General features: G+C 38.4%; 1 protein-coding gene across 8 annotated transcripts in view; it reads left to right on the forward strand.

Annotated features, from left to right (window-relative positions):
* The window catches only part of EHBP1 (EH domain binding protein 1), a 442,179-nt gene that overhangs the window by 123,012 nt on the left and 299,770 nt on the right, over window positions 1-19,397 (forward strand). For 7 of the 8 annotated variants that reach the window (XM_054728303.1, XM_054728309.1, XM_054728302.1 and 4 more), the window contains one exon: window positions 15,525-15,582. In XM_054728303.1, the coding sequence (XP_054584278.1) occupies window positions 15,525-15,582 (58 nt within the window). Of the gene's footprint in view, window positions 1-9,616; window positions 9,715-15,524; window positions 15,583-19,397 lie in introns of those variants that run through there. The other variant, XM_054728305.1, reaches the window with a different exon arrangement.

Genomic DNA, 19,397 nt, shown 5'->3' on the forward strand with positions numbered 1-19,397 from the left:
GCGTGTCATAGTGAACAGCCAGACGGATAGAGGGACACTTAGCATGTTATCCTTTTATAGCTAGATAACAAATTTTTGCCATGGCCTGTGTGGCTCACTTGACTGGGCATCGTCCTGTGCACCATAAAGGTTGCTGGTTCAATTCCCTGTCAGGGCACACGCCTGGGTTGGAGCCTTGATTTCCAGTAGGGAGCGTGCAGGAGGCAGCCCATCAAAGTTGCAATCTCACATCCATGTTTCTCTTTTTCCCCTTCATCTTTCTAAAAATTAATAAAAAATACATAAAAAAACAATTTTTTTTCTGGTGTAGGATTTTAATTAGGACACATATTACACTTAATTGTCATGCTTCTCTTAAAGCAATTTTTTTCAAACTCTGCATGTATCTTTGACATCAGTATTTTCACCCTCACTAGAGCTATTGTTTGAGTCATCTAGCCTAATTTTTTAGAGATTATTATTGTTTGAGTCATCTAGCCTAACTTTTTAGAGATTATTATTTCACTTCTCTTTCTTTGAGATACAGCACTCTTTGATTCTAATTAATCATTGTAATGTCATTGGAAACGTTATCACAGGCTTCAAATAAATTACATTAAATAATAAAACATTAAAACACTTATTTTTCTCAGTCATCACATGTGTATATTTGGATTTATACATGATAACCTTTTACTGTATTGCTTTTATAGTTTTTTTTTTTAACTAAAAAGCTTGCTTATTATTCTGCAACGGAGAATTCATATTTTTAATTCATTTATTCTCTTGGTAGACCCATCTAAAATTTTAAAATTAATATTGGTTGGGTTTACAAACTCTGCATGTATCTTTGACATCAGTATTTCCATCAGATGTGTCTTCTCTAAACACTACTTTGTTCATATAATGAAATAATTAGTAAAATAGTTGTAACACTATGTACCAGTATAGGCATTTTCTTCCCCTTTAAAGAAATGATATCAAGATAATCTAAGAATAGCTTTGTAGAGAAGCAGATTAATTTATTTTACAGCAACTGAAAATGAAAATATCTGATTTGGACAAAAACTTGTGGTAATCTGAAAGGCAAAGATAAAAATCACAAACCAAATAATAATATGCACATGTATTCCTTGTGAAAGGTCAAATATTGGTCTTAAAAACAAATCTTATGGTTGGATAATGTCATAGGTTGGATGTTATAGACATAATATGAAGTATGTGACTAGTATAAATCATTTAAATAAACAAGCTAAAATCTATGCTTATAAATAAATAAAATTTGTGCACTGGTGGGGTTGGGCCCTCAGCCTGGCCTGTGCCCTCTCGCAATCCAGGACCCCTCCTAACTGCCTGCCTGCTCACTCCTAACCGCCCCCCTGTTCACTCCTTACTGCCCACCTGCTTGCTCCTTACCGCTTGGCTCGCTGCTCCTTAGTACTGCGGCGGAGGCCATCGCCACTGCGCTCACGAGCCATGAGCCCAGCTTCTGGCTGAGTGGTGCTCCCACTGTGGGAGTGCACTGACCACCAGGGGGCAGTACCTGTGTTGAGCATCTGCCCCCTGGTGGTCAGTGCGCGTCATAGTGACTGGTCGTTCCACCATAACGGTCGCTGGGCTTTTAGATAGATAGATAGATAGATAGATAGATAGATAGATAGATAGATAGATAGATAGATAGATATAGATACTGTCCTTCTGAGTGTAAACTCGCAAAGATATCCTTGCTGCTTGGAGATCTTTGAGATTCCCTATGGAGACTATAGATCATTCTTAAGTATAGAATAGTGGGTTAGGAGCATGGACTGCCATGTGATGCCAAACTGCTCATTTCATATCTTCCTTTCCACTTCTACTTGAGTCACCTTCACAAAAAGCTTCTTAACTTCTCTATGCTTCAGTTTCCTCATTTTCAAAATAAGGATAGTAATATCTAATATCTAATCAGGTCATTCAGGATGTAAATGATACCTAGTGTTGGGCAGTGCAGCAGCTCATTACCTATTTCTGATTTTTTTGTGAACTTTAAAAAATTGCATCACATACTAGTATACATCATGCAAGTATTTGCTATTCTTTTTTAAAATATTCTCAATTATGGTGAATCTTTTGAGGATGTGTTTTCCTAGGGAATGGTCAAGTTAATTTGGAGCCTTGGTGAATAAGGAAGGTCAAACTGAGTAATACTCTTTTTGATCTTAAGTAAGATATATGATCTCAAGTGAGATATAATGACTCCATTTTCTTGTAGTCTGTAATCTGTTAGCATTCATTTAATCCTTTCTAGACTTTATTCTTAGTAGTATTATGTAAATTCTTAAAAATACTTGCTGAGTCTTTTGTGACTGATCAGTTCTTTAAATATATAAAGATGCAATTAAGATCAAAGATAGAGCCCTAACTGGTTTGGCTCAGTGGATAGAGCGTCGGCCTGCGGACTCAAGGGTCCCAGGTTTGATTCTGGTCAAGGGCATGTACCTTGGTTGCCGGCACATACCCAGTAGGGAGTGTGCACGAGGCAGCTGATCGATGTCTCTCTCTCATCAATGTTTCTGGCTCTCTATCCCTCTCCCTTCCTCTCTGTAAAATTCAATAAAATATATTTTTTTAAAAAAGATCAAAGATAGAGATCATGACTTTTAAAAAAATGTGTTTTTCTGTTTGATCTCATGTTCTTTTCTAATTCAGTAGATGTACATTTTTACGCTTACTTCAGATTTTTACATTCCTTTTTACTCATGGAAATTTTTTTCCCCTTAACTGTTGAGAAGCTTTTAAAATTGTAATTCTTCAAATATTTGACATTTTCTTCTTTTTAAAAAATATTTATTGACATATAACATTGTATTAGTTTAATGTGTACAGCATAATGATTTGATATATGTATACTAGAAGCCCCATGCACGAAATTCGTGCAAGAGTAGGCCTTCCTCTGGATCCCGGGTCTGGGTGAGGCCGTGTGCCCCTGGATCCGGGTGAGGCTGGGTCCCGGGCCCGGGTGAGGCCGTGCGCCCCTGGATCCGGGTGAGGCCACGCGCCCCTGAGTCTGGGAGAGGCCACGCGCCCCTGGGTCCGGGTGAGGCCACGCGCCCCTGGGTCCGGGTGAAGCTAGATCCCGGGCCCGGGTGAGGCCACACGCCCCTGGGTCCGGGTGAAGCCGGATCCTGGGTCCGGGTGACGCCGTGTGCCCCTGGATCCGGGTGAGGCCATGTGCCCCTGGGTCTGGGAGAGGCCACGCGCCCCTGGGTCCGGGTGAGGCCATGCGCCCCTGGGTCCGGGTGAAGCTGAATCCTGGGTCCGGGCGAGTGCCCCTGGATTTGGGTGAGGCTGGGTCCTGGGTCCGGGTGAGGCCGTGCGCCCCTGGATCCGGGTGAGGCCACGCGACCCTGGGTCTAGGAGAGGCCATGCGCCCCTGGGTCCGGGTGAGGCCACGTGTCCCTGGGTCCGGGTGAAGCTAGATCCCGGGTCCGGGTGAGGCCGTGTGCCCCTGGATATGGGTGAGGCTGGGTCCTGGGTCCGGGTGAGGCCGCGCGCACCTGGGTCCAGGGGAGGCCACGCGCCCCCTGGGTCCGGGTGAGGCCACGTGCCCCTGAGTCCGGGTGAAGCCGTGCCCCTGGGTCCGGCCGAGACCAAACCAGAGGGAGTCGGACCTGCATTACCACCATTTGTCCACCATCCAGAGCTGAGGGGTCAGTGCCGACATGTACACATAAGGAACTGGTGGACATTGATATTGGGTCTCAAAAGAACTGTTGGTCCAGAAAGAAACTCACTACAGACTGATTCATTTGCCTGTCAGCATAACTATTATTGCTCGTTTCACATCCAGTTCTTACAAGTATATCTCTAGTGACACATGATCTCGCTCATCTAGGGGAAATGATGAACAACATAGACTGATGAACAAGAACAGAACCAGAAACAAGGAGGCATCGATCGGACTATCGGGCCTCAGAGGGAGGATAGGGGAGGGTGGGGGGAGGAGGGAGAGATCAACCAAAGGACTTGTGTGCATGCATATGAGCCTAACCAGTGGTTCAGTTCAACAGGGGGTTGGGGCATCCGTGGGGTGGGGTGTGGGATGGGAATGGGGGAATGAGGACAAATATGTGACACCTTAATCAATAAAGAAATTAAAAAAAAGAAAAGAAGCAAACTTGTCACATTATAAACCTTAAATATTGATATACACAGTGTTCTCAGTATAAAAATACATTTAATATGGGGAATCACTATTTTACTTCTAAATTTTGATTGTTATGACTGGAAAATGACTAAAAAGTTATGTGTCAAAAAAAAAAAAAAAAAAAGGAGTAGGCCTTCCTTCCCCCGGCTGTCGGCACCAGCTTCCCTCTGGCACCCGGGACCTGGGCTTCCCTTGCAGCCCTGGCTTCATCTGGAAGGTCGTCTGGAAGGACGTCCTGATGGATGTCTGGTCTAATTAGCATATTATGCTTTTATTATAGATATTGCAAAATGATTACCACAATAAGTTTAATATCCATCGATGACCTCACATAGTTACATTTTTTCTTATGATGAGAAATTATAAGATCTACTTTCCTAGCAACTTTCTTCTTTTTAAAAACTTTTTGATTGCTTTTAGAGAGAGAAAAGAAGGGGGTGTGGAGAGAGAGGGAGAGAGAAAGATCAATTTGTTGTTCCACTTATTTATTCATTCATTGGTTGCTTATATGTGCCCTGACTGGAGATGGAACCCACAACCTTGGTGTATCATCCCGGTAGGATCGGGCCTAAACGGGCAGCTGGACATCCCTCGAGGGGTCCCAGATTGGAGAGGGTGCAGGCTGGGCTTAGGGATACACCCCCGTGCACGAATTTCGTGCACTGGGCCTCTAGTTGTAAATAATGTTGCAATAAACATGGTGTGGATGGTGCAGATATCTTTTTAAGATAATAATTCTGTTAACTTTTGATATGTATCCAGAAATGGAATATGGATCGTATGGTAGTTCTATTTCTTAATTTGTTGAGGGACCTCCATACTGTTTTCCATAGTGGCTGTACCACTTTATTACCAACAGCAGTGCATGAGGGTTTCTTTTTCCCCTCATTCTTGTCCATACTACTCCTCCTCCTCCTCCTCCTCCTCCTCCTCCTCCTCCCCTCACCCCCTCCTCCCCTCCTTCCTCCTCCTCCATTCTAATAGGTGAGGTTATACCTCATTGTGGTTTTGATTTGCATTTCTCTTATTACTAGTGATATCGAGCATCTTTTCATGTACCTGTTGGCCATTTGGATGTCTTCTTTAAAAAAAAAAAGTTTTTATTGATATTAGAGAGAGAGGAAGGAGAGGGATAGAGAAATAGAAACATTGATGAGAGAGAAATGTCAATTGGCTGACTCCTGCATGCCCCCTGCTGGGTAACAAGCCCGCAACCCGGGCATGTACCCTAACCGAGAATCAAACCTGGGACCTCTTGGTTCCTGGGTCAACCACTGAGACACACCAGCGGGCTGGATGTCTTCTTTGGAAAAGTGTCCAGTTTTTTCTGCTGCTTTTTAAAATTGGGTTGTTTGTTATTTCTCTATTGAATTGTATAAATTCTTTCTGTATTTTGAATATTAACCCCTTATTAGGTATATGACTTGAAAGTATTTTCTCCCATTTTGCTGCATTTTCATTTTGTTGACAGTCTCCTTGGCTGTACAGGTTTTTAGCTTGATGTAGTCCCACTCTTTAATTTTTACTTTTATTGCCTTTGCTTTTGGTGTCAAATCCAAAAATCATTGCTAAGATGTCAAGAAGCTTACCCCCATGTGTTCTTTTAGGAGTTTTATGTCTTACATTCAAGTCTTTAATCCATTTTGAGTTAACTTTTGTGTATGGTATAAAATAGGGGTTCAGTTGCATTCTTTTGCATGTGGCTGTCAGTTTTCCCAAAACCATTTACTGAAGAGACTGTCTTTTCCCTAGTGTGTAGTGCGTTTATTTATGGGCCCAAATTTCTGTTTTGTAACTAAGATTCACCATTTAAAATTTAAAATTTACGTTTTACAAAGTGGTATATACAAATGAAAGAGTACTGCAGAACTTGTAATAGAGAACCACAGCAGTTCCTTGTCTTACCCCTCCTCAATGTTGTTCTCATTCCCTACAGAAAACCACTTTCAACTCCTTTAATTCTTTTGGTGTTGTACTCTATATTCTTCATTATCCTACTTTTGTTTTTTAGTTATAATTTATGAAGCATAAAATTTACCCTTCAGTGTGGCTTGGTGATTGAGTGTTGACCCATGAACCCATATGTCACTGGTTTGATTCCAGGTCAGGTCATATTACCCTTTACGCCTCTCCCCCCGCCCCCCCCCCCCCAGGCTTGAACTCCAGTAGGTAGCGTGCAGGAGGCAGCAGATTGATGTTGATGTTGATCATTGACTAGAGGCCCGGTGCACGAAATTCGTGCACACATAGGGTCCCTGGTCTGGCCAGTGATCAGGGCCAATCAGGGCCTTTTGACTCTCAGCCAGTCCCTTCCTCCCCCGGTTGCCAGCTGCCAGCCGGGGCCTTCCTTTGTTCCATGCCGCCCCCTGGTAGTCAGCGCATGTCATAGCAAGTGATTGAACTCCTGGTCTCCTGGTTGAACTCCCAAGGGGACACTTTGCATATTTGTCATATAGATATAGATATAGATATAGATATAGATATAGATATAGATAGATGTTTCTATCTTTCTATCCCTCCCACTCTCTCTAAAAAAAAAAAAATCAAAATATATTTCAAAAATTTACCCTTCAAAAGTGTGCAATTCAGTATTTTTAATATAATCACAAAGTTGTGCTACTATCATTACTAATTCAGAATATTTTCATTACCCAAAAAAGAAATCCTGTTTCTGTTAGTAGTCATTTTCCATCTTTGAAGTTGTAACATTTCCTCCCTAAAGCACACTTACCCCCTTTCCTTTCCCCATCCTTTCCATTCTCCATTCAGAGTTAGATCAGAATTCATTGTTATGACTTAGTATTGTTTGCAACTGAGCCTTCTGATATTGTGACCACATTTCCTTTCTTTAGATTTTTTTTTGTGTTAAAAATTGCTATTTTATTTTTTGCCTTTTCTCTCCATTTGTCTATCATTATTATCCTTAATTTTTTGTTGTTAGTTTCTCATAATCTCTCTCTAAACAGTTAAACATTGGTGGTGATTCATCAGTTCAAATTTCCCCTCTAGCCCTCAGGCCCTGCTCTACTTTGAAATGGTTTCTTTCTAGGCCTGCAGTGTAGGTGACATCTGGAGACCTTTTTTAAAACTATCATCCTGCAGGATTAGTCAGATATTTAACTCTGGATTGATCTAAATTTCTTATCTTTTTTTCTCTTGCCTTTTTAACATCTCTGTTCCTTCTTTTAGATCTGGAAGATTTTTCTCAACTTTATCTTCCAACTTCAATTTTTGCTTTTCTAAATTAAAAAATGACTATTTCCAGAATACTTTCTTATTCTTTAAATATTTCTTCAATATTTTTCACGGGTACAATAGCTTTTATATTTCTAAGGATATTAGCGATAATGTCCTGGCCTTTCAAGTTCTGTTTTTCTCTTTTCCAGCCACTTGTCTTTTATATTAGTTTTCCTTCTTTGTTGTTCACATTTAAGAGGAGGATGACTGTACAAAGCTGTTTGGAAGCTTTGTGCATATACAAAGGGTGGTTGCTAACATTTGAGAATTTTCGGAAAGCTGAGCTAAGCACTTTTCTTACATTATCTTAACTGATTTTTACATTGGTTCTATGAGGTTCTAATTTCACAGATGAGGAACCTTGAGGCTTAGATGATATAACCAGAAAAAGGGGAACCAGATTCAAACATGGATCTGTCTGCCTTCATGATTCTTTTATTCATCATATTCTCTTTCCCACCTCCCTCCCAGTAAATGCTTCACAAATACCAGGAAATCTCTTGAGAACTTGAAAGACAGGTAGAAGCAAGATAGACAATGTAATCATTCAAACATACAATTGAAGCCATTACAGAAATGTGGTGAGAGGAAATGATGAAAATGATTATTGAGGAAGTCTGGGGAATGGTTTAAGTGGATGTATTGTTTAAAAATCTTTTACTAACTTCAGTTTCAGGGAACCAAGTACATAACTTGGAAATACTAATATTTATGTGAGTGACATGTGAGTTCTATTACAAAAGATATAGAAAAAAAAAGTAGTAGTAAGTAACATGCTAAATTGAAGGAAGTAGTATGGGTGATTCTATAAAATAATAAGGCAAGTGGAAAGTACTATTTGGGGATATATTTGTGTGTGTGTATACAGGCAATTTAAAGTACACTCATCTAAAGGCTGCCAAATGGTGAAGTCTGTCAGTTGAAATGGTGCTGTCCCTAAATACTGATATATAAGCATTAGAAATACCTGTCAGCAAAAGTCCATATGCATTACCAGTTAAATATTTTTAACCAAAAGCAATCACTGTGACTATATTTTAAAGATGGTAAGAAGCCCTAGCTGGTTTGGCTCAGTGGATAGAGCATCGGCCTGCGGACTGAAGGGTCCCGGGTTCAGTCCCAGCCAAGGGCACATGCCCAGGTTGTGGGCTCGATGCCCAGTTGGGGGCATGCAGGAGGCAGCCAATCAGTGATTCTCTCTCATCATTAATGTTTCTATCTCTCTCACCCTCTCCCTTTCTGAAATCAATAAAAATATATTTTAAAAAAAGATGGTAAGAAGATGCAAAATATAATTTAATGACAGTATTTTTATTTAAGTGACAAAGATTTACATCTCTTATTAGAACTATCCTTTCATTTTTACAAAAAGAAATATATCCTATATATGTGTACTTGCATAATTTGTCTTGTATAATTATTTTTCTTGTTGAATTAATTATTATAGCTTGCTAAATAACTCTTGTGAAGTAAGCATAAAGGAGTATAATTAACTGGAGCTACAGCAGTGATAGTACAATAGGAGGCAGATGTGCCTACTGAAGGATAAAAATAATTACTTGAGAAATAGTAAAGTTAGAGTATTTCTGTGATAAAACAATTTCTAACCTTTTGTTTCAATATTCACAGCATTCCACCATGAAATGTTCAGTTATGGCTAAGAGCCCTTTTCCCTAAAAAGAGTAAAACCTTGTTATTTAGTGAAGTGCCTATTCACATTAACTTCAGGGTTAATATTTTGAGCTTTTTCTCATTATAGGCATATTCTGGATTCTGTGGTGAGAGGAATATGTTGTACTTTTTGTGTTCTAAGGACTTATGGTTCTTTATTTTTAATTTAGGAAAAGTGCAGAGGCTTAAATATTACTAAGTTTGGAAGTATAACTGTCTTTTATCTTTAGAGACATTGATTTCATATAAATAAAAACTAGTAGGACATAAAAAGGTTTGTGTCTCAGCACTTTGCAATGTAAGCTTCTACAAGACAGCAATTGTCTTATTGTTATGTATATGTGTGTGTTTAATTTACTAAATTTTTTAGAATGTTGAGGAGGTACTATATAGATATACCCACAAATTCAAGTGGCTTAACCTAATCAAAGTTTATTTCTTCCTCACTCCTCAGTCTAGAGAGGGTATTCCAGGTTGACTGTCTTTCCACGTCGTCATTCAGGGGCCCAGACACCCTTTACATTATGACTGTGCCCTCTGCATTCTAGAATCCACTCCATGCAACTGCTGTGGAGAAGGCATACTCCTTTATTATCCATTTTATTCTGGAAGTGGCACAGCTCACTTCTCACATTCCAGTGGTAAGGAGTATCATATGGTTCCATTTTAATGCATGCATACATGGTGGCAGTGGTGGTGGTTGGTTGGGGTGGGGATAAGGGACTTTCTTGCTACACCTCCCAGGATTAACATTATGCTTTGGACAGGGAGCATGAATCTTTGGTGGCCAGTTTAGTTCTCTACTAAAAAATATTACTTCTTCCTGTATATACAGACACAAATAATACTGTTCAAAGTTGGTAATATTAGCTACCTCTAGATTGTCAGAAGATAGGAGGCAAGTGATTCCCTGCCACAAATTATTTACCCTATTCCTGAATTTCTCATTTCATTTTAAACCACCAAATATTTAACCAGTTAGAGTGATTTAACCTTACAACCATTGAACCATAGTGTTTCAGAACTAGCTGAGATTTTAGTGCAATCTCTTCATTTGATAAATTACAGAATAGATTCAGAAAAATGGAGAGACATTCCTAAAGTCACTTAGGGTCAGAACTAGGAAAAACTAGTTTTCTAACCTTCATTCTAGTACTATGTCATCTTGTAAGCATCTTCTTTTACAAATTCTTATCTCCTAAATTAATACAAATTGCTTCCCCAGATTTCTTTCCTTTCAATAACCTCCTAAGATACCCTGGGGAGGGGAGGGGGGATTTTAATTGCCATAGAAAAGAATGAGTGATCTGAAGAGCATTTGTCTATTGTGATTTTGCATGCTGTAATGGAGCACCACATTGATTTTGCATACCCAAGGAAGAATGGCCCTGGGATTGGAGGGGGCTGCAAATCAAGGGAGGAAGGATGCCTAAGTCAAGTGGGGCCTATTTCACAATTTTGCCTAGGGCCTGCTCAGCCTTTGGGGAACAGTTATGTTAACTTAAGACAAAAAACACACCGTCCAAACTTCTATTGTTTTAGGAAACAAATTAATTCAGCTATTTGAGAGTTCTTTAAATTCAGCAAAATTTAAAAAATTAAATTATTTAGTTCTTTGTTCATACTTAATTCCAAACTGAAAAGTATTGTTTCACTTTAACTTCCTCCACAACACATTTAAATAACTCACCAGCAGAAAGTAATGTCAATTAATTGCAGAAAATACAGAAAGTATATTCTTAAAATGTCATGTAATTTTACTTTGTAGTAGTAACCACAGCATTTTGAGATATTTCCTTTGGTGTCTTCTTATATTACGCAGTATAGAAAAAAATTATGATCGGTATAAATAAGTTTAACATGATATCCCAAGCTTATAAATGTTTTTAGAAAATATTTGTAACATGTTATAATTTTCTATTAGATAGATGTACTGTAATTTGTCACTCATCTTTTGTTGGACTTTATATTTCAAGTATTGTAAATTATAGCTTTTTTTTTTTTTACAGTTCTAAATCAAGTAATCTCAGTAGTTGTGCAGGATTTTGTTGTTGTTGTTGTTATTGTTGTTTTTGTCTACATATTTCCTGAGATATATAAATAGATTCTTTGCTGTATAAAATCTTTTTGTCTTTGCATTCTCCAAGGTTATGCCTGGGCTGGGTTAGTTGGTTTAATTGTTTTGTCTCCCCGCTATATTATCTTCTTTCATTTTTGTATCTCCATTACTGAGCCCAGTGCCAGGAATATAACAGGCATTTAATAAAATATTTGTTGAATGTTTATTATGATTCTGGAAAGTAATGAGCCTGGTTTTCACCTGATAGCTTTGGAATTTTTTTCTCATAGCGTTTTTAGTCTCATCTCACATATGTGAAACACATGAGAGTGGAAAAGAGCAAAGGAGTCTAAATTTAAGCCAGAAATTTTTTTCTTTAAATTTACCTTGATTCACAGTAGCTCACTAGTGACAAAGAGGAGGGCACAACATTTAGCTGCAGACCAAAGAAAAATACAGATTACTGCTTTATAATCTGATTCATTGAAACTTGCGTATCTTTTCCTTTTTCTACTCCTTTTCCTTCCTTTCTTTTCTACTCTCCAGAGTTCAACATCAGGACCATCATTTGAGGCGACTTGACATCTTCCGATTCAAGTTGTTGTTTTTTTAAGGACTTTTAGGGTAGGATAGAAGATGTTAAATGTTTATTTTTAAATGTAAAGTTTCCTTTCCTGAATAAGCCCACCAAAAGGTTTTGAATTTCCCACGGAAGTCCTTTAGATCCGTTTTACAGAAAGTGTATCTGTGTGTGTGTTTATGTAAAGAAAATATATATGTAAATATCTAGTAAACATATATGGTATGTATATATTATGTCTGTTTATATTTCTGTGTATATATTGTGTAGGGCTTCCTGGTTACTTAGTTTAGATAATCCTATATAATAAAAGTGCAGTATGCAAGTTGTCCCCTTGACTGGGAGTTTGTCTGGGAGTTCAACCAGGGGGCGGGGCCGGCAGGGAGAAGGGAGGGAGACCTTGGCCCGCAGCCACTAGGGACCCTGCCAGTGCATGAATTTCATGCACTGGGCCTCTAGTTGGATATAATTGTTAAATGTATGATTGTTGAATTCTTTCTGAAACCTGGACTCTATCAGGTTGTCTTGACTTTTTTGATAGGAAGTTGTATAATTAATTATAGGTTCTTTGGTAGTTGGATAAACCTCTCACAATTGCTCTGTTCCTGGCCTCTTGGAAGCACAGAGGTAAATATTTAATGGTTCTTTTCTAGTACATCACGGATGCTTAAAATATTAATTGTGGTCAGCTAATTGTGTGGTTATTGGTACTCTTCTACTGAGAACAGTAACTCACAGTGCAGTTCTTTGCTTTAGTGTTCTGCCATGTCCCTGATAATGTAAAGGTGGATTGATTTCTAGTAAAGACATTTTAAAAAATGGGACACAACTTAAGAGTCATAAAAAAGTTTAGCTTTCTGGAAGCATTCCCAAATAAGTTATTTATGTTTTATTTACATTCTTGGAACTTCAGGCAAATGGGTTAGGAGACTATCCTTCTTGATTTTTTACAGTAAAAGGTTTTCCTATTCTGAAGTACCAAGATCAGATTGAGTTGGGTGGAAGGAGATTCTGAGAAGCCGAGTTAGAAGTGCAGGTGGCACTAGAACAATGTTGTGAAGGGGAGACACCCTCACTGACATCACAACTAATGCTTCACTAGTGTTTCAAGTTAGGAGGTGTGGGGATAGCTTACCACTTCCTATGAAACAGTGTTTCTCAGCTTTGGCTTCACATTAGAATCACCTGTGGAATTTTAAAAAATCTGCACACTAGACCAATTAAATCAGATTCTCTGGGGGTGGAACCTATGCATCAGTATTTTTAAACTTCCCAGAAGGTTTAAATAAAAATTTAACATCTTCTATCCTACCCTCAAAGTCCTTAAAAAAGAAAACCTCAAATTATGGTCCTGATGAACTCTGGAGGAGAGTAGGAGGGAGGGAAGGAAGGGGGTGGAAAAGGAAAAGATATATTAGTTTCAATGAATCAGCAGAAGTGAGAATCCCTGCAAAGCTCAAATAAGTTGCTGAGAGGTGTATTATATAGGTACTGGTTTTAATTGGACCTCATCAATTATAATTAACCAATTGGGAATTCCTAGATGAAGCTTAAGGTTCATTCAGTAGTAGATGGTCATTGAGCCTCAATCTGTACCAGATTCTTCTTCTTCTTCTTTTTTTTTTTAAAGCTTTTATTGATTTGAGAGAGAGAGAGGAAGGGAGAGGGAGAGAGGTAGAAACATCAGTGAGAGAAACATTGGTTGGCTGCCTCCTGCACACCCCTGGGGATCAAGCCCGCAACCCAGGCATGTGCCCTGACCAGGAATGGAACTGTGACTCCTGGTTCTTAGGTTGATGCTCAACCACTGAGTCACATCTGGCCGGGCTCTCCTCAGTATTTTTATCACTTTATTTCTGTGGTACATTCTGGTCATTTCCACCATAATATTTTTCATTATACAACTCTCTGTTTGGACAGATGTATTGGTGAATTACTTGGTAAGGAGTTTATGTCTGGTGGCCTTTTATATATATGTATATGTTTATTAAATGAAATAGGAGGACATAGCATCTGATAGTAAGGGCTTCCAGGGTAAAATGAAGGAGACATAGAAAATGGTGAAGGTCATCAAATGAGTCTTAACGTTCATTTCTTGATTTAAAAACTTTTATCCACAATTAAAAGGAAATTAACTGATAATCATAGTCTTGATGTTTCTTTTTTTCCCTGAGCACTAAAGAGAACTTAGTGGTATTAGCTGAAAATGTAAGGGCTTTTTGTTTGTTTGTTTTTTACTTTATATTATCAGCAGGTAAAGAAGAGAGGTCTGAAATTACAAGACCTGTATTTTAGTCTTGGTTTTGCCAGAGCTTTTATTTTTATTTTTATTTATTTATTTATTTATTTATTTTTTATTTAATTACTTTATTGATTAAGGTATCACATATTTGTCATCAACCCCCTCCCCCTATTCCCTTCCCAATCCCCCCCACACGCAAGCCCCCCTCCCCCTGTTGTCCGTGATCACTGGTTAGGCTCATATGCAAGCACACAAGTCCTTTGGTTGATCTATCTCCCTTGTCCCCACCCTCCCCTACTTTCCCTCTGAGGTCTGACAGTCTGATCAATGCTGTTCTTGTTCTTCAGTCTATATTGTTCATCTTTTCCTCTAGATGAGTGAGCTCGTGTGATACTAGGAATACACTTATAGGAACCGAAAATGAGACAAGCAATAATGGTTATGCTGAGAGGCAAATGAATCAGTCTATAGTGAGTTTCTTTCTGGGCCAACAGTTCTTTTGAGTCCCGATTTCTATGTCCAAGAGTTGTTAATGTGTTCATAACAGCAATGATATTTCAGTTCTGGATGGTGGACAAATGGTGGTATTGCAGGTCCGACCCTCTCTGGTTTGGTCCTGGGCAATCTGCAGTGACACATATCTGTTGACTGCTAGTATTTGCCAGAGCTTTTAATTAGTTATTTAACCTTGCCAGTGTTTTTAAGTGTATAAAATATCAATAATAGTATGTATTGTGCATATTTTCAGTACTGTATTGTTTTTATGAAGATAATTGAGTTGATCACAAAAATGATGAAAACCATACAATTGTTCATAAGATATAGAGATGTCAAAGTAGTTTAACTCAGAGATTTAAATTATCTTGGTAATGCTATTTGTATGCCTATTTTCTCCAAATTAAAGTAGCTACTGTGTTAGAAGTATAGTATTAAGTTTTAGAGAAAATATATGTGTGCTATTCTTTTTATAATGGTCACTAGTTCGAAGTATTTTATTTTAGATGATTTGTTCCAATTTGTTAACTTGCTAAAGTATTTTTAGAAAAATATATGGCTAAAATATTAGTAATTTAAATTAGGTCACAACTATATTCACCATCTGTACTGATTTATTTATTTGGATAAGCTTTATTGTAAGAGTAACTGCCCTCTATAATCTAAAGCAAATGACATTTTTGTCCTTTTAAATGTGCTAGAACTTGCCCTGGCCCATGTGGCTCAGTGTGGCTCAGTTGGTTGGGCCTCTTCCAAATGCTTGGAAAGGTTGCTGGTTGGATTTCCCATCAGGGCAGATGCCCAGGTTGCAGCTTGATCACCAGTAGTGGGAGTGGAGGAGGCAGCCAATCAGTGTGTTCTCTCACATCAGTGTTTCCCTCTGTCTTTCCCTCTCTCTTCCACTCTCCCTAAAAATCAATGGAAAAATATCCTCAGGTGAGGATTAAGTCCTCCCTCCCCCTCCAAAAATCAATAAAAATATTAAAATTTAAAAATAAATATACTGGAACCAAACCTCACATTACTTTGATTTAAGATGACTTAAATTATATTTAATCTTTTTCTTGTTTGACAGGCAACCAGATAAATTGGTGGTAGTTTGGACAAGAAGAAGCCGAAGGAAGTCTTCTAAGGTTAGTCTGTTTCTACATTTCTTACTTAAATATTGAATTCAATTTTAAGTTAAATTATTAAACTTCTCTGGCCCTACCGTTGAATATTTTAAAGCATTATTAGATATTTTGGGTTATTTCTAGTCTACTAAAATGATTGACCAGCCATTGTAATCTTGTTACTAAAGTTTAAAAATGGAAGCCAGATATCTGAGCCTTGATCTTGGATTTGGTAGCCTGGAATAAGAAGTTATCTAACTTCCCTGTACTAGGGTATCATGAATAATAGGTACCATTTATAAAACGTACGTAGGAATAATTTATTCATATTCCAAGAGGATGAGGTTGGGGTATATATGAGGAATGATGAGTTATCTGAGTCTATTGCTGAGTTGAAGAAGAGAAGGATTTATTTTTTTCAAAGGCTTATATTTTTTGGACTGATAGCTTTATGGAGAGTAGAATAGAATTTTAAAATGTTCAATAGAAATTGCACAGATTTTTACTAAGGGTATCTTTTCAAATTTTATTTTTATTGAGCTAAAATTTACATACAGTGTAATACACAGATGTTAATTATATGATATAATGAGTTTTGATTAATATATACTTGTATAATTACCATTCTTATCAAGATACAGACTATTTCCACTATTTCTATCTGTATGTTTCTGAGGTTTCTTCATGCTATTTTGTATATTGGTAGTTTTTTATTTCTGAGAAGTATTTCATTATGTAAATAATATTGCAGTATAATTATTTATACTAATCCTGTTAATGAACATTTGCTTAATTTCCAGTGAATATTGCAAATATTTCCTATTGTGCTATGAATGGTACTACTATACAAGTATTTTTGGGGACAAGTATTTTATTTATTTATTTATTTATTTATTTATTTATTTATTTATTTATTTATTGGTGATATTAACATCTTTCTAAACTGAATTTTTTTTTAATTTAATCTTGATTGTTCAGATTACTACAATAGTTTCTCCTTTTTTCCCCCCATAGCTCCCCTCCACCCGGTTCCCACCCCACCCTTTGCCCTTACCTCCCCCCACTGTCCTTATCCATAGTTGTACAATTTTTTGTCCAATCTCTTCCTGCACCTCCCATAACCCTATCCCGCTGAGAATTATCAGTCCACTCCCTTTCTATGCCCCGATTCTATTATATTCACCAGTTTATTCTGTTCCTCAGATTTTTAATTCACTTGATTTTTTGGGTTCACTTGTTGATAGATATGTATTTGTTGTTCATAATTTTTATCCTTACTTTTTTCTTTTTCCTCTTCTTAAAGAATACCTTTCAGCATTTCATATAATACTGGTTTGGTGGTGATGAACTCCTTTAGCTTTTTCTTATCTGTGAAGCTCTTTATCTGACCTTCCATTCTGAATGATAACTTTGCTGGGTAGAGTAATCTTGGTTGTAGGTTCTTGCTACTCATCACTTTGAATATTTCTTGCCACTCCCATCTGGCCTGCATAGTTTCTGTTGAGAAATCAGCTGACAATTGTATGGGTGCTCCCTTGTAGGTAATTAACTGTTTTTCTCTTGCTGCTTTTAATATTCTCTCTTTGTCTTTTGCTCTTGGCATTTTAATTATGATGTGTCTTGGTGTGGTCCTCTTTGGATTCCTCTTGTTTGGGGTTCTGTGTGCTTCCCGGACTTGTAAGTCTATTTCTTTCACCAGGTGGGGGAAGATTTCAGTCATTATTTCTTCAAATAGGTTTTCAGTATCTTGCTCTCTCTCTTCTTCTGGCACCCCCATAATTCAGATGTTGGTATGCTTGAAGTTGTCCCAGAGGCTTCTTACACTATCTTCAACTTTTTGGATTCTTTTTTCTTTTTGCTTTCCGGTTGAATGCTTTTTGCTTCTTTGTATTACAAATCTTTGACTTGATTCTTGTGTTCCTCTAGTTTGCTGTTGGGTCTCTGTGTAATATTTTTTATTTCAGTCAGTGTATGCTTATTTTCTAGTTCGTCCTTTTTCATATCCTCAAGGGTCTGGCTAAATTTATCAGCCTTTTCTAGGAAATTCTTGAAAAACCTTATAACTGTGGTTTTGAATTCTATATCCAGACGTTTGTTTTCCTCCATTTCTTTCGTTTGTGATCTGTTACTTTGTCTCCGCATTTTTGCTGCTTCCCTGAGTTGGTAGGGTATCTTTGTGTGCTAGGTTTCCTATATGGCCCAGTGGGTCAGCCTCCCCAGTCACCTGAGGTGGACACTCTTGGTGCACCCCTTTGTGGACTTTGTGTACAGCCTTGTTGTAGTTAAGTCTTGATTGTTGTTGGTATCACTGGGAGGAATTGACCTCCAGGCCAATTGGCTATGTGTATCAGCTGTGTCTACGCCGGGAGACCTGTGCTGGAGACAGCCTTATAGGACCAGACTTGCAAAACTGAAAAAGCCTCTGTGCTCAGCTTGGATGGGGCGGAGTCTCAGGGCTGAGCAGACAGTCTTGGCTTCCCATCAGCCCTGCCCTTGCGCGCGTGCGTGCCTCCAGACCTCTGCCTTCCGCGGCTCCCCTCAGTTTCCGCCTGACAGTCCAGATTCCCCCAGGCTTGCCCGGAACTGGGCCTCAGTGCAGTCGGAACTGGGGTTCAGTGCAGTCAGGAGCTTCCGACTCGCTTCCACTAGGGAGAGCTAGCGGCAACCTCAGCAGTCAGTCTCGCGCACATGCGTGAGCCTCCAGACCCCTGCCCGCCATGGCTTCCCCGAGTCTCCCTGTGTCTTTCTCTCTACCTGACAGTCCAGACTCCCCCCCGTATGAGCCTGGGTCCACGGGGTTTCACCTGGAACTGGGGTTTAGTGCAGTCGGAACTGAGGTTCAGTGCAGTCAGGGGCTTCCTTCCCCCTCCCGCCAGAGAAAGCCAGCCAGGCACTCAGCTGCCCTTCCTCTCTGTGCGCGCGTCTCCGTCCCTCCGTCCTTTGCATTTCCTCTGATTCTCCGTGTGCTTTCCTCTTTCCTTCTAGTTGTAGAATTTCCACTCAGCCAGCTTTCCTGTGGTTCTGGATGATGTCCGTTGTGTCTTTTAGTTGTAGTTTTGAAATTGTTGTGTGAGGCAGCAGTTTAGGTGTTTACCTATGCCGCCATCTTGGTTTCTCTGGGTTGGGGGGGGGGAAACAAATATTTTAATTTCTTTTGGGTAGATACTTAGGAATAGAATCACTGGTAATAAGGTAAATGCATTTTTTTTTTTTTTTTTACTTTTAAATGTAATCCTATAATGTAGCATTATAGGAAATATTCAGTTGCTTTATAGCATGAATGGCATCTTCTTCAAAGCACACATTTATAGTTTTTTGGGGCATTATATTTTATATCTGGAATATTTTCTTATTTATTAAAATATGGGTTCTGAAAATAAACTTAAGGTCTTCTTGTAGGTTTGGTGATTGGGCCTTAAACTTTGGAAAAAGAACAATATAAGATCATTACTAAGTATAATTAATAGATGAATATGACTACAATTATAAACTTTAGAAGTGGTCCCTAAATGTGTTTAGCTATCAACAGAAAGTGATCCCCCTTTTAATAATTAGATACCAGTTATTTTCTTAGAAAAATTATTAGACATAATGAAATACTTTAGATTATAGATCAATTCAGAATACCCATGCTTTTGAAGTTAAGTACACTTTTTATTTAATTGCTAATAATTTTTATTTTATGTCCAGATTTTTAAAATATATTGTATCAAATAGTAATTGAACCCATGTGGTGAAATGCATATATGAAATCCAAAAATGAGGCTACAGGTTGATTTTTCTCAGAATGCAATATTTTCTAGAAGGAATTATTTCTTATTTGTTAGACAAACTTT

Source organism: Eptesicus fuscus, chromosome 16, assembly GCF_027574615.1.
Source record: "Eptesicus fuscus isolate TK198812 chromosome 16, DD_ASM_mEF_20220401, whole genome shotgun sequence".
NCBI classification, from domain to species: Eukaryota; Metazoa; Chordata; class Mammalia; order Chiroptera; family Vespertilionidae; genus Eptesicus; species Eptesicus fuscus.